General features: G+C 39.6%; 1 protein-coding gene across 1 annotated transcript in view; it reads left to right on the top strand.

Moving 5' to 3' along the window:
• The window catches only part of LOC124601218 (bifunctional glutamate/proline--tRNA ligase), a 252,178-nt gene that overhangs the window by 87,878 nt on the left and 148,283 nt on the right, over nt 1-16,017 (top strand). The window contains exon 6 of the mRNA XM_047136226.1: nt 318-510. Within this exon, the coding sequence (XP_046992182.1) occupies nt 318-510 (193 nt within the window). The remainder of the gene's footprint in view (nt 1-317; nt 511-16,017) is intronic.

Consider the following 16,017-nt stretch of genomic DNA (forward strand, 5'->3'; position numbering starts at 1 on the left):
CTGCATTTAAAATTTTTGCATTTCTACATTTCACGAAGAACAGTATATACTTCCTATATCCATTTCTTAATGTTTAGAAAAGTAAAAAAGGTAGCCACAGATTTGTGTTGTTTATTCCAGTGTTGTGTGTCTCAATAATTTTCTCACATTGATAGTACAACAATTAAACATAAAAATTCACTCACGGTGTCATCAGTGTTGAAAATACAACAACAAAGCATTAAAATTATATTTCTAATTGCACTTACATAACAGTTCCATGTATGGTAGGTAATCTGTAAACTGTGTTTTCCTCTAAATTCAATTTTGGTTTATAGGTAATTTTAGAAGATCTGAAACTACTGCAAGTTAAGCCAGATGTTTTCACTCATACATCGGATTATTTTGACTTAATGCTTGAAATGTGTGAAAAACTCTTAAAGGAGGGGAAGGCTTATGTTGATGACACTGAACCAGAACAAATGAAACTGGAACGTGAGCAGAAAATAGAATCAAAAAACAGAAATAACAGTATGTATTTATTTTCTTAATGTTCTTGTTCAGATATTCTTCATGTTCTGTTATGCATGTGACAATTTCTGCAAATAAATTTTGTAGGATTTCAACAGGGTGCTAACGCCAACATTTTTCATAGTGTATCTTTCTTGTGCGAAGGTTGAAGCTAAGAGAAAACTAAAAACACTATAAACATGGAATAACTTTGCCTCCTTTCCAGTTGTTTGTATCAGCAGTACAGTTGCCAAGATACAGCATCAGTGGCATGAAGGAGAGGGAAGCAGTGGAAGTGGGTGACAAGTGGGAGGTAGGGTGCATGCCCCTGCTGCTGCAAGCCTTAAAACTATTACGGCATAGTGGCACATGCCACACCTCTTAACACGACTCCTGTAAATGGTACTGCTGTTGATAGCTCTTGTCAGGGTCTTTTAAGATATCATTGCTGCTTATATTGTCACTCTCACTGCCAATAGCACTGTTGGGCTCTGCATTAGTAATGTTACCTTGTCAACAGATAATCTACTCCAAATTTTACAGACATTCTGTAACAAAAAGTATACTTGACAGTATAATATGAAACTGTTCCTCTACATTCAAGTGCAGAATCCAGTGTGAATGTAATGTGCTTGTTATGCAGGTATTTCACAGTTGTCAAAATTATATTGATTGTGTTTAAATAAGCTTTAAGTAAGGAGGTAATCTATGAACTTCTTTTAAGACAGCTGTAACACTCCTGCCTCGTATATATTTACAAAAAAAGACACAAAAATTTCTTTAGCTCTAAATAGCAGTTCTCTCAGGTAACTGAATGGATTTTTGCAGTACCTTAAGAGGTGTGAAGCAAGAAATGAACGTAATTTCACAAATACTTGCCTTGAAAATGTCATTGCTGTCGTCATACACTGATTGTGATAATTCTTCATTCTGTTTTGCAGCGAAAGTCCTGGGTTTTCCATTTGTTAATTGTATATGTGATGTGGAACAGGTTGTATTATTATTATTATTATTATTATTATTATTATTATTGATGAGAGCGTGTGAACTTGTCAATCAAAGCTTCACTTCCTTGTCTTTTCTTTCTTTTCTCCCCAAAACCTCTTCATTAATCCACTCTATTTTTTCTTCCTTTTGATGGTACATTTTTTCCTTGTTGTTTCTTTGATTGTGTGTTGTTCAAGTTTCTTGATTTTACTTCTGAACTGTTCTGTCCTCAATTTCTTCTTCTGAAATTTTCAGTTGTTGCAGGACACTTTGTGTTTCTTTTATTCAATTGATCTTTAACTTGCTTGCACTGGTAAAACAACCATGTTGTAGTGCCATAGTTTTACATTACAAGCTACCGCTCTTTTATTGTAGTGATTCCTTGTCAGTCTGTGCACCTTTTGCAGTTTGAATATTCCTTCTGTGTGAGAGACTGTTCAGTCCTGTGGGTGGATGGTTTCTCTTATGTACTTGAAGTGAGTGACCTGTGAGATTTTTGCGTATTGTGTTTTCAGTGGAAGTTTTCCATTTGATTTGGCGTCCATGTACTGAGTTTCTTCATAGGAAATTTGGAATCCAGTTTTACATGAGATTTAATGCAGTTTATTTAGCACTAGTTTGGCTACTTTTTTGTTAATATAGCCAGATCATCAGCAAAGCCTAGGCGTTTCACAGTGGCTCTTTTTTTCCTTTCTGTTTTCCAATTTGAATATCTTTGGCATGCTTTCCCATTCTCTGATTATTTTTTCCAGCTCGTGATTTGTTCAGAGGTTCCCAGAAGTCTTCTACCACCTGGATCTGTTGTAGTCATTTGTTAGAGTGTGTGTGTTAATCAGTGTGTTTGCCTTGTTTTCTGATTTTATTGACAGTGTTGAGAGTCTTTCTGAAGGTGATATAAAATCGGTTACTGAATCTGTGGTTTATTTGGGTACTGCAAAACTTGTGCCAAATTGTTTCGGTCCTTTATTGATATGCACTGCAGATTGTCCCATATAGAACCTGTAATTCTCGAGAGTCAAAGTGGTTTTCATCTGTAAACTGGGTTTCTTGCCTTGGTATAATTTTGATGTTGAAAGTGCCCAGCATATTCGTTAGGTGTTTGTTTCCCGTGTTTCAGTAAAGTGTTTACATCCAGTGTACTTACAAAAGATTTTGTGTCTTGTTAGAAGTGGTTTTGGGCGGATCTGATCCTTCTCTGCATGGATTGTCTGGTCCACCAGAATCCCATGATCAGAAGGGGAATCCAATTTATTGTCTAGGGCCTGGAATAATGGAATTCATTCTTGTTTTTCTGCCCTGGTTGCTTTAAGTTTAAAAATGTTTTTGCGTAATCTCCAGTGGAGATTACAAGAGTGTGAGACTTGATTGTTGAGTTAAAGCCATATGTCGTAATACATGCACCTACTAAGTGAACAAACGGTGACCAAAAGCCTCTGGATGCCAGGTCAGATGCTGATGAGTTTTGTAATAGTATTTGGTCCACCTTGGGTATTTCATTTTCCCATTACCATATCTGGGAGGCTGTCCCCTATCCGCCACCCTAGAAGGTGCCCGAAGGGGGATCTACAGACCCACAAGGGATTTTATCTTTTACAAATAAACTTCAGCATCCATGTTACATGGTTTATTCTTTTATTAACAATTTTCACTTCCAGCAACTCACAATTGCACTGACTTGAACTTAGTTCTCTGTTTTAGCCAAACACTGGCCCACATATACATTCATGATTATCTGTAATCATTTTTATATTGTTACAATTCCAATTTTATGTAATTCGTAATGAAAATAAGTTTGTTCACTGATTATAAATAGCTGTGTAATGAAGACTCATTGTGCACTGTGTTGGTTAGCAAAAAGGTATATCATATATTTCAATTGCTGAATGTCTATCTGTTACATTACACAACATGCTTCTGCTCTTTATATAGTTTCTGCAACAAAAGTACATTTTCATGAAAGTCGGTAAATAATTTCAAAATGCTCCCCCACCCCCACCCCCTTAAAATGGGGAGAGAAGGTAGTTGATATACTAACCTTAATGTTACAATAAGCATAATCACAATATTTCTTTGCAGGCTGAAATATTAATACTGCATTTGTCATGAACAGATTTTCACCAGCATATCAGCACTTAGACAAATTATTGGTAGGGTCGACAAAGAATATCGTGGCATATATATATATATATATCTTTCCTGATGAGGCAACAGTTTGTTGCGAAAGCTTGAATTTTGTGTGTGTGTTTGTGTTTGTTTGTGTGTCTATCGACCTGCCAGCGCTTTTGTTCGGTAAGTCACCTCATCTTTGTTTTTATATATATATATATATATATATATATATCTAAAAAGAAAGATGATGAAACTTACCAAACAAAAGCGCTGGCAGGTCGATAGACACACAAACAAACACAAACATACACACAAAATTCTAGCTTTCGCAACCAATGGTTGCCTCGTCAGGAAAGAGGGAAGGAGAAGGAAAGACAAAAGGATATGGGTTTTAAGGGAGAGGGTAAGGAGTCATTCCAATCCCGGGAGCGGAAAGACTTACCTTAGGGGGAAAAAAGGACAGGTATACACTCGCGCACACACACACACACACATCCATCCACACATACACAGACACAAGCAGACATTTGTAAAGGCAAAGAGTTTGGGCAGAGATGTCCAATTCCTGTAGGAGGATGCTCTGAACAACAGGTGTGGATGTGGGAGAGGAAAGATTGAGGATTTTTATAAAGGATAGGAGTTGATGGGCGTGTTGATTGGCTGAGTGGATGTGTAGGTGAAGGATTAGGTGGGTGAGGGCAATGGATTGTTTGGTTTGGAACTGGTATAGGGACTGATGGAAAGAAGGGTTGCAGCCAGAGATGGGAACTTTAAGTGTGAGGCCTTTGGGGGTGATGCCAAATGTCAGACAAGCCTGAGAAAATAAAATATGGGAGTGTAATCTGGCTAGGGCGAAGGCATGTTTGCGGAGGGAATGTAAATAAAACTTAATGGGGTCGTTGTGAAGGTGTTGTGAGGGTGACATGGTACTAGAAGGTGGAAAGTGGAACACGAGGCTGAAATGAAAATGAAAATAAATATGAAAAAATATATGGGGAGAGATAAAGGTAAAATTAGAAAGCAAATGGAGATCTGGTGTGAAAAAAGGCGAAAAAGGGTTGGTTAGGGCTGGGCTATGTTGATCCTGTGGTGAACTTGTGTAGGTAGATAATGATGTGCATAAAGGTTAGGTGGTTGTGTTGCCGCCAAAACACGTTAAAGGGTGGAGAAATTCGAGAAAATTTCGAAAAAATTACGTGAGGATGTATTAAAAGGAGTGGTTTGGTGGTGGCAGATTATGGACATCTCTGCCCAAACTCTTTGCCTTTACAAATGTCTGCTTGTGTCTGTGTATGTGTGGATGGATATGTGTGTGTGTGCGAGTGTATACCTGTCCTTTTTTCCCCCTAAGGTAAGTCTTTCCGCTCCCGGGATTGGAATGACTCCTTACCCTCTCCCTTAAAACCCATATCCTTTTGTCTTTCCTTCTCCTTCCCTCTTTCCTGACGAGGCAACCATTGGTTGCGAAAGCTAGAATTTTGTGTGTGTGTTTGTGTTTGTTTGTGTGTCTATCGACCTGCCAGCGCTTTTGTTTGGTAAGTTTCATCATCTTTCTTTTTAGATATATTTTTCCCACGTGGAATGTTTCCCTCTATTATATATATATATATATATATATATATATATATATATATATATATATATATAAAAAACAAAGATGATGTGACTTACCAAATGAAAGTGCTGGCAGGTCGACAGACACACAAACATACACACAAAATTCAAGCTTTCGCAACAAACTGTTGCCTCATCAGGAAAGAGGGAAGGAGAGGGAAAGACGAAAGGATGTGGGTTTTAAGGGAGAGGGTAAAGAGTCATTCCAATCCCGGGAGCGGAAAGACTTACCTTAGGGGGAAAAAAGGACGGGTATACACTCGCGCACACACACACACACACACACACACACACACATATCCATCCACACATATACAGACACAAGCAGACCTTTTTTCCCCCTAAGGTAAGTCTTTCCGCTCCCGGGATTGGAATGACTCCTTACCCTCTCCCTTAAAACCCACATCCTTTCGTCTTTCCCTCTCCTTCCCTCTTTCCTGACGAAGCAACCGTTGGTTGCGAAAGCTAGAATTTTGTGTGTATGTGTGTGTTTGTTTGTGTTTCTATTGACCTGCCAGCGCTTTCATATGGTAAGTCACATTCAAAAATATCTGTCACCTCTGCTTTGGTTAGTGTCTAAAAAGAATCCATCAAAAATGTAGCTATTTAACCATTTGTAACTTCAAGAGAAATGTTATGAGTGTCAAATTTTGAATAAAACCTACACATTTCTCTTGTGGTCTTCTTTGCCAAAACATAGTGGAGTTTACACAGTCTCACCTCACTAGCATGTTGTGCAGATGCAATTGCAAGAGAATTCTGAAACAGCAGTTTATTAAGTGAGGAACTGAGGAAAAGTAAGTTTAGTACAAAAATAAACATGTAATGTCTTCACTTATGTTGTTCCAAAACACACAGCATTTCTCGTTTACCAGCTATCGATGGCCCTTAAAAATTACATTATTTCATCAAAAAAGTTTGCAGTTAGTGTAATATCACAGTAGATCTTGAGTTTTGCATAAAAACCATACAACAAAATACTCTCATCTTTTCATGCTCTTTTGCCAAAATCTCATTTTGATATCTGAAACCATATATGAAATATAAGGAATGTTGTGGATATTTCACTCTGGCTTTATTGCTGGTGTGGCATGACTGCAAATGTGTATGGTATGTCAGATCAATTTCCTCAATATTTGTGACAGATAGAGACCTCCACCCAAGCCTAAAGAGAAATTAAATATGTTAGCTGAATTTCATACACAGCAACATATTACATATTATTCACTAAACACAGCATCAAAGCAGCCCCTATTTTTCAATGCAACTTATTTTCAAATTTCATGCACTCTCTTACTTCCTTGTAAATATTGCAATAACTATGACCATTTATGAAATAATGGGCACATCATAATGAACTTCACATACAAAGCTGCAAGTAAAGCAGAAATGAATTTTTTTACCAAATACTGTCTGAAAAACCATTTGAGAAAGTTTGCAAGACATGAAACTCGATTCTGTCATCGCTAACTGACCAGAAGATGACAGTGTTGACCTCCCCTGCAGTACAAACAAATGAACTTGCCCTGCATGTGGACGAAAGTTAGCCCCTGCGTATCGTCCACTGTATCCTGCGCGATCTCTAAGGTATAACATGTTTGCATAAAACTAATTAGCTTATGCAACAAACATCCCATTATTTATGTGCTTCTCAATGATTTGGAAATATTGTAACTAATCTTTATGTTTGGCTTCCTTTCTCTTTGATTTTTTCCAATATTTTGTATCCGCAGTGGTGGCTGATCAAATTAACGCACCACTTCTGGGACACAGGGATGCGAGCTTGATCTGGATCTAATCGGCCTCACAAATAAGCGATGAGGACTGGTGAACCAGCCAGCTTGGATGATGATGTTGTTAGGTGGTTTCTCACATCTCACTCGGTAGATATCAAGCTGGTACTCATATCCCAATGCAGATAGACACTACACAAATGTTTAGAAAACACTCTCTCATATGACACTTACTCCAGTCACAGACAGAAAGGGAATACAGATTCCATCCAGACACACGCACGCTCGTGCGTGCATACTCCAGTGACCTTGATGAGACTAATTATTTATTATTGATTATTGGAAGCAGTTGCCTGGGCTGCTGAGGTGGGAAAGGATAGGCAAGGATGTAAGGAGGGGTGGTGGGAAACAGGGTTGAGCATAAAAAAGGGAAGGGTGAAAAGTGACACTTAGGTGGAGATGAAGAGGGAGATGGGGGCAGTAGAGGGAGGGGCAAGAGAGAGAGAGGGGAGGGAGAGGAAGAGGGGTGATAGAAGGCAGTACACAATCTAGACGGGGAAGGAGTGCTGTGGGAAGAAGAGAGAAGGGAAAAAGTAAGGTGAGGCATTGTGAGACAGGTTACCAGATACACTGGAAAGACAAAACCCACCTATGTATTTCAGAGAAACTTGTACTCCAAGGGAGTATCCAAATAGCCTGCATAGTGAAGCAGCTGTTGAAATCATTTGTGTTGTGGTGTGCAGCATGTTCAGCAGCAAGATACTCAGATTTGTTGCAGGTTGGTGGTGGTCATACACGCAAGTAGGCAGTTAGTTACTCATCATGGTCACATAGAATGCTCAACAGTAATTGCAGCATAGGTGATGTGTAACATGGTTGCTTTCACGTATGGTGCTCCCTGTTATTAGGTAGAAAATGCCTGTGACTGATCTGCAGTAGGTGGTGGTGCGTGAGTCTACGGAACACCTGGGCTGACCACAATGGAATGACCCCAGTGGTGCAGGATTGGAACAGGTGTGGACAAGGACAGTTTGTATGTTGGATAGGTGGCGGAACACTACTTTGAGTAATTTGGGTAGGCTACCTTTATCTCAGGGCATTATGAGAGGTAATTGAAGCTCTGGTGGAGGATGTGGTTGAGCTTTTCAGGACCAGGGTAATACTGGATGATCAGAGGAGAACTGATTAGTGAATGGCTGACAGATTTACTGATGTCAGAGGAGGTGGTGGTGTGGGAGACCTGTTTATGGATGAGTGGATTGGATACAGTCTGTCAATAGCCTCTGGTAAGGTTATCGGTATATTTCAACAGCTCTAGCTTTCTGCTCCAAATGTGGTGTGCACAGGTGGAAAAGCTGTAAGGAAAAGACTAGCACTGTGTAACTGAGCAATGGGATACAGTTTTTAAAACAATGAGCATATACACTGAAAAGCCAAAAAAACTGTTACACCTGCCTAATATTGTGTAGGTCGCCTGCGAGCAAGCAGAAGTGCTGCAACATGACGTGATGTGGACTCAACTAATGTCTGAAGTAGTGCTGGAGGGAATTGACTCCATGAATCCTGCAGTGCTGTCCGTAAATCCGTAAGAGTACGAGGGGTTGGAGATCCCTTCTGAACAGCACATTGCAACGCGTCCCAGATGTTCAGTAATGTTCATGTCTGGGGAGTTTGGTGGCCAGTGAAGTGTTTAATTTCGGAAGAGTGCTCCTGGAGCCACTCATTAGCAATTCTTGGTGTGTGGGGTGTCGCATTGTTCAGCTGGAATTGCCCAAGACCATCGGAATGCACTCTGGACATAAGGATATGCAGATGATCAGACAGGTTCTTTACGTACATGTCGAGGGTGTATACAACACGGCACAGCCAGGAGATCCGGGAAAACACGGGGAATTTTTTTCATCCGGGAGAAAACTGGGAAAAACCTGGGAATTTTTCAGAGTTTTAGTTTTCTGTTACATTTTTGTAATTTTGACTGGTAAGAACCAATACTCCAATAAAGGATATTACTATATCCCACTACTGCAGAATAACACTTCAACAATAAAACATAAACGAGAGAGAAAACGAAAATAACTTAAACTGCAAAGGAAATGTGTCATATACATTAACGACACACAGTGATCATGCAAGGGTGTGCCAACAGCAAAATGTGTCAAAGGCTTTAGGAAGACTATGCAATGCTTCATAACAGCAAATTGCCTCCGATGAGCGTGAAGTCACAACTGTTTACATTAGATTCGTTTTAGCATTTACAAGCGGGTTGATGTGCATGCGCAGTTGAGTCACGTTTCAGCAGTAGATTCTCCCGCTTCTGGCTACAGGAATGTGGCTGTTGGCTGTGCAAGCAGTTGCAGCAAGCAGGTAGATGCTACCGGGAAAAGGGGGCGCCAAATTCATATTCTTCAGGGGAAAAAAGCGCGTTCCACAAACCGCTTAGCATCCAGCGCACGTTGGTCTATCGATTATTCATATGATTTTGAAACGCATTCCTGTTGGTTTTTAAACATTTTTTAACACAGCCGGCCGAGCGGTTCTAGGTGCTTCAGTCTGGAACCACGTGACCGCTCGGTCGCAGGTTCAAATCCTGCCTGGGGCATGGATGTGTGTGATAGCCTTAGGTTACTTAGGTTTAAGTAATTCTAAGTTCTAGGGGACTGATGACCTCAGATGTTAAGTCCCATAGTGCTCAGAGCCATTTGAACCATTTTGAACACATTTTAAGTTGATTTCTGAATGAATAATAAGTTGATTTTTGAATGCGTGCATAATGTACATGATGTGTCTGTCAGGAGAATCCTCGTCGCATCTAGAAATAAACTTTCCACAGACAAAAGGGGACGGGGCTATACGAGCTGAGTGGAGTAAAGCCGAACGGATGAATGTCAATCGGCGTCTGATTATGTGGTTGATTGGGTTTGCGAATGATCAGCTCAGCGTTGTTATAATTAGTAGCAACATTCATAGATTCAGACTACCAGAATGGAAATAAACGACTAACAGGAATAACAGGTGAGAAAGATTACATATCTTCTCCGTGTATCCAAGAAAACGAAATTTTGACAGAAAATTTTTGGCCAGGTCGCTTCACTAGTGAGAACCAGTGGTAAAGTCCCCAGCTAGCAGCCGCTTATGTTCTGTTCTGGAAGTAATGCGGAAAATGTGTTGTACGAACATGTAACAATACCTAACCGGAGAATAATCGTGGGATAACTAAACCTGTGATTCTGGCAGGGTTAGTGAAGTTAATCGACGAACAAATTTTGACAATTGCAGGAATAACTACAGAATTGGTGACGACAAGATTATTTGTTAGAATGAGGAAGGAGAAGAAACGGGGACGTCACACAAATTATGGAAGAATAAGACAATTCCAAATTTATATAAAAATTTCGATCTCATGCTTGAGAAACTGGTGGATGTGAATGAAATGTGAACTATTTCCTAACATAAAGCTTTTTACTTTATAGTAGGCCTAATAGGCATTTTATATTGATACTTGGTGAATTATATTCTGTCATGTTATAAAAATGACCATTTGTGCCAAAACACTCTCGTTTATTTGGTGTATGTTACAAAATTGCTGCAGTATTAGAAAGGCCTATTTTGTTTTATCTAGCAGACAGTGACAAAATAGACATAGTCCGATTGAGAAACCACACCAGTCTTCAGTATTATTTTTATTAACAACTTTTTCAGTATTAGAAACGACATTTCGATTTTTCATGTAGCAAAATGTTGGACGAACTTTGATGGGGTAATAGATTCTTTCGCAGAAAGGAAAGCATGCATGTAAAGCCGTAGCAAGAGTAGAGAGGAGAAAATGCTAGGAGCTAAGGATTGAAGAAATATGTACTTTCTTATTTGTCTCTTGTCTTCATTGGTTTTATGTATCCTATATTTAATTTTACGCCACAGAAAACAGCAAGTTATTAGCTAATAGGCAATAAAGAGTGCATATTTTCTTAAGAGTTCTTGTTCTCCCGATTACAAATAATCCCACTCACTATTAATTTCGAGTTTTTTTTAGAGGGCAAGCTGTCAAACCGGCTGACTGGGAGCAGGAGAGGCACTACCGGACATTCCAATCTCCACTGTCGTGAATTTAGTTCGATGGCATCCATTACAAAATATACATGTTTCAATATCACAAAGCAAAATACAGTGATGTGCGATAGAAGAATGCTGTCTGAAGAGGCGTGGCACTGCACTTTGGCACACTTAAGACCAAACAACATGTCTTACATTTCCTCGAACACATATGTTTTATGTTCATTCTGAGTTATAGTGGGTAGTCTCCATGTGACCCATGTTTACATTTAGTGATTTTTGCTGTTTTTCCTTCATTTACTCTCATGTCAAATGAAAACAAAGCGGATATCTGTGGCTGGGTGCTATCAAGTGAATTAAAATACATTCACATAATTACGGGAGGCTAAAATATGTTATTAGTTTCAGATTTTATTTTAATTCCACCTTTCAAGCATTAATCGCCTTGTAGAACAATGAAGTTATTTTTGTCTGTTTGCTGAAGAAATTTGACTTTTATTAGCCTTTTCGGCAGAGGCAGTCAATGTATTTGAAACAAAATGTTTAATTCCACAGTACTGGTTAGTTTCAACTGTTCGCTGCATTTGAAGTGCACGTTTTCATCTTCTAGCTCGTATGGCATTATGCCATAATAAAGAACCAAACATGATACAATACAATACTGGTGCTCCAAGAAAATTTACATCCTGAAGACGACACTGAAAATCTTAGTATCAGGTCGCGGTCTACTTCACTGGGAATCTAGGTATACGAGTGTGCACTTTTAAGTATGCATTTTAAATGTGCACATTTTAGTATGGTTTACGAAATTCCGATGCTCTTGAAGTATCCTCTGATGTCTTGTTTCTTTTATGATGTATGATCTTTCAATGTTTTACACGTACGTACATACAGGCTTCCTACATCATGCTAGCTGCACAAGCGTGGTGTCGCCTGTTATGTGCGCTCTCTGGCAACTGCTGAAACGAACATATTTCTAACAGGTCGCGGAAAAATATTGCGAATGGTGGTTTGAAAAGCGTTACTTTCAAAGTAAATATCCTTTTACGTAAGTTGAAACATGTGCAAGAATGTACCATGAATTTCTTAAATTACAGAGCATTTGACTCTCATTTAAGAATCAACTCTTTGATGACGAGCCATTTAAAAGAATTTCAAACCCTGAAGATCAGACATTTATGTCATTATTAAAAATTTTACTCGCACATTTGTGTGGTATATCTTAAAGTGTAACACGCGCTAAAAAGATCAACATTATATGCGAAAGCTTAGCTTCTCTTGTAGCTTATTAATGAGACCAGTATTATATGTGGAAGCTTTGCTTTTCTTGTAGCAGCACTATATATATATTAATTTAAACTATTAACTTTCTCTGTTTGTCTGTTCATGCTACTTAACAGTGACATTGCTGTTGGCTGATTACATCACGTGTCCCATGTTCTGAATATCCGCTGACATCGGCAGCAAGATCACGTGAGATGAGCTATGACTGGCTTACAAAAGTACATCGCAATCTCGATTTCAATGATTTGGATAGTAACATGCGGTGTTTGGTTGAGTTCCAATGTATATTTTTGTAATACGAAAATATGCAGCATACATGTTGCTGCACATAAAAGATATTTCCAAAACGATTCTTTTTTCCTTGAGTTTCGTTTTCTAAGGCTCCGGGAAATTCAATGCCCGTATATAAACCCATAACCATTCAAAGGACTGATAAGTTTTACAGGAAAAATATAGTGTCACTTAACACGGAAGAAGTGTGTTTTCACCCGGGAGAAAGTGTATTTTTAACCGGGAAATCAGATAATTTTTTTCCTTGCCCGCATATACACCCTGATGTCACATGTTAGGAACGTATATAGATGTATCAGGGCCCCATATAACTCCAAATGCACATGCCCCACACTGTTACGGAGCCTCCACCAGAATAAACAGTCCCCTGCTGACATGCAGGGTCCATGGATTGATGAGGTTGTCTCCATACCTGTACACATCCATCCGCTCGAAACATTAGAAACAAGACTCATTCCACCAGGCAACATGTTTCCAGTCACCATCAGTCCAGTGTCGGTGTTGACGGGCCCAGGTGAGGCGTAAAGCTTCGTGTCATGCAGTCATCGGGGGTGCACAATTGGACCTTCAGCTCTGAAAGCCCATATCAATGATGTTTAGTTGAATGGCTCGCACACTGACAATTGGGTATGGCCCATCATTGAAATCTGCAGCAATTTGCAGAAGTGTTGTACTTCTGTCATGTTGAACGATTCTCTTCAGTCGTCGTTGGTCCCATTCTTACAGGATCGTTTTCGGGCTGCAGCAATGTCAAATATTTGATTTTTTACTGTATTCCTGATATTCACGGTACACTTGTGAAATGGTCATAGGGGAAAATCCCCACTTCATCTCTACCTCGGAAATGCTATGTCCCATCTCTCATGTGCCGACTGTGACACCATGTTAAAACTTACTTAAATCTTGATAACCTGCCATAGTACCAACAGTAACCAATCTAACAACTGCACCAGACACTTGTTGTCTTCTATGGGCATTGTCAACCACAGTGCCATATTCTGCCTGTTTACATATCTCTATTTGTCTTATATGGGCATTGTCAACCACAGTGCCATATTCTGCCTGTTTATATATCTCTATATGTGAATACGGAAGCTTATACCAGTTTCTGTGGAGCTTTAGTGTATATGGGAGAAGTGGTAATGAGCTCCCTCTCCAACCATTCTGATTTGAATTTTAGTGGTCTACCTACCTACAGCAAGTCAGTCCCCTAGATAGGACACAAGTTGTTTCTTCCCTCAGTCCTCGTGTATTGATTGAATGTTCAAATATCTTGATGTATGTGGGACACTATTAATCTTCTAACACTGAGTGGCCTCGGATAATGAAGTTCATTTGTAAGCGAAAAGTATGTTGTTATACAGGGATCCCAAAAAGAATGACCCAATTTTAACTTTTAATAATATTGAGACAAATGTCACTAGGTAACTGAAGCAGCACTAGATATAATTGGCATTATCTAGAGTTTCAGAAAAAATCTGCTAGATGTCGCTACGAGTGCTGACCTGAAATGTGCAGCCAGACTCGCACAAAATGGCGTCTGCGCAACAGAAGGCATATTGTGTTATTGGATTTAGTCGTAGTCAATCAGTGATCGTAGTTCAGCAGGCGTTTCATATTCGATTTCGTGCTAAACCACCATCACTAAAGAACATTTGACAGTGATATAAACAGTTTGAAGAAACAGGGTGCCTGTGTGAAGACAAAAGTCCTGGCTGTCCACGCATTCCTGAGCATAGAGTGGAACAAATCTGTCGAGAATTTGAGTGGAACCCCCACAAGTCTATGCATCGTGCTAGCTGAGAACTTGTGTTTCCACGCATGACAGTGTGGTGTGTGATACGGTGTCATTTAGCCCTGAAGCCATACCAATTACAACTGGTACAAGCTCTTCGAGATACTGGTAAAGTGAAGTGAGTGGACTTCGGCAATGCTAGTCTTGAGGACATGGAAGATGACACTTTTATGTCATGGTTGATATGATGAGGCAACTTTCCATATTAGCAGTAAGGTCCACCACATAATGTGCGTATATGGGGGCTTGAAAATCCTCTTGAAACAATTGAACACAAATGTGATTCACCAAAAGTAAATGTTTTTTGTGCTGTTCCGCATAGCAAGGTTTATGGACCCTACTTTTTTGAGGAAGAAACTGTAACAGGACAATCATATCTTGCAATGCTATGGAACTGGTTATTCCCACAACTTGACTCTGACGATTTCGTCTATCAGCAAGATGGAGCACCACCACAGTGGCACAACAATGTGCGCAGTTTCCTCAATGCCAACATGCCTCAGCATTGGATAAGACATACAGAACTGTGAGACCAGGCTGTACACTCTTGGCCTCCTAGGTCCCCTGACTTAACACCATGTGATTACTTCCTGTGGGGATATGTTAAACAATGTGTTTACATTCCTCCCTTACCTAGTGACATTGATGAACTAAAAACCATTATATCAGCTGCTGTAGCTTCAGTGACAGAAGACACCTTATGCTCAGTTTGCGATGAATTCGGCTATCGGCTAGATGTCATCCGTGCAGCCAACGGAGGACATATTGAACATTTATGATGTATTTTTATAAACTTCTGTCTTTTCTGAGTAATTTAGTATGCAATTTATTGGTGTTAAGCCCTTCTTCCTAATAACGTAATAAATAATTCTATTTAAAATTGAGTCTTTTTTTTTCTGACACCGTGTATTAAAACATTCTCAGCTTTTTTAAAAGGCGTTCAGTATTAGAAAGTGTCGTTACTAACGCAAATTAACTTATTAGGATCTTAAAATGGGACTTCTGCTGTCAGTGAATGAATAGCACACTGGAAAATGTAACAAGAAGTCTTTATTTTGGTATACAAATTTCTGATAGAATGTAAATAATTTATTTGTAAAAGTAACAACTCACATGGTATCAAAAGCATTTAGTCATTGACTGGCGTGCAACAAGACTGAAAACTTTGCCAGCTTTTAGACTAATCGTTTTTCAAGTTAGAGCGCACCTGCCCCAGCACCCTACTCCTATACCCCTGACCACCCCACCCCCACACACACCTGTACAGCTGATTTGTGGACTGCTGAATACACAATGCTGAGACTGCAGTTCAGCAGGTAGACTGGGGTTAGGGGTTGTATCATTTGGAGTGGGTGAAGGGAGAAACACATATTATAAAAATGCGACATGCAGACAAAGGAATTGTTGAGTTTGTGCTGTGCATGGTGGCAGTAATGATGACACGAGGGAGAGGATTTGGAAGAGGTGACAAAACGGGGGAAGGGAATCCTGTGAGGAAACAGATGTGAATGCAGGGCCTGTGAGGAAGCAGATGTGAATGCAGGGGATTAGTAGGATTGAGGCCAGGAGGATTTCGAGAACGAAAGATGTGTTACAGTTATAACTCTCATCTATGTACTTTAGAAAAGTTGGCGCATGAGGAAGGACCCCTATGGCACAGGTTGT

Source organism: Schistocerca americana, chromosome 1, assembly GCF_021461395.2.
Source record: "Schistocerca americana isolate TAMUIC-IGC-003095 chromosome 1, iqSchAmer2.1, whole genome shotgun sequence".
Lineage (NCBI taxonomy): Eukaryota > Metazoa > Arthropoda > Insecta > Orthoptera > Acrididae > Schistocerca > Schistocerca americana.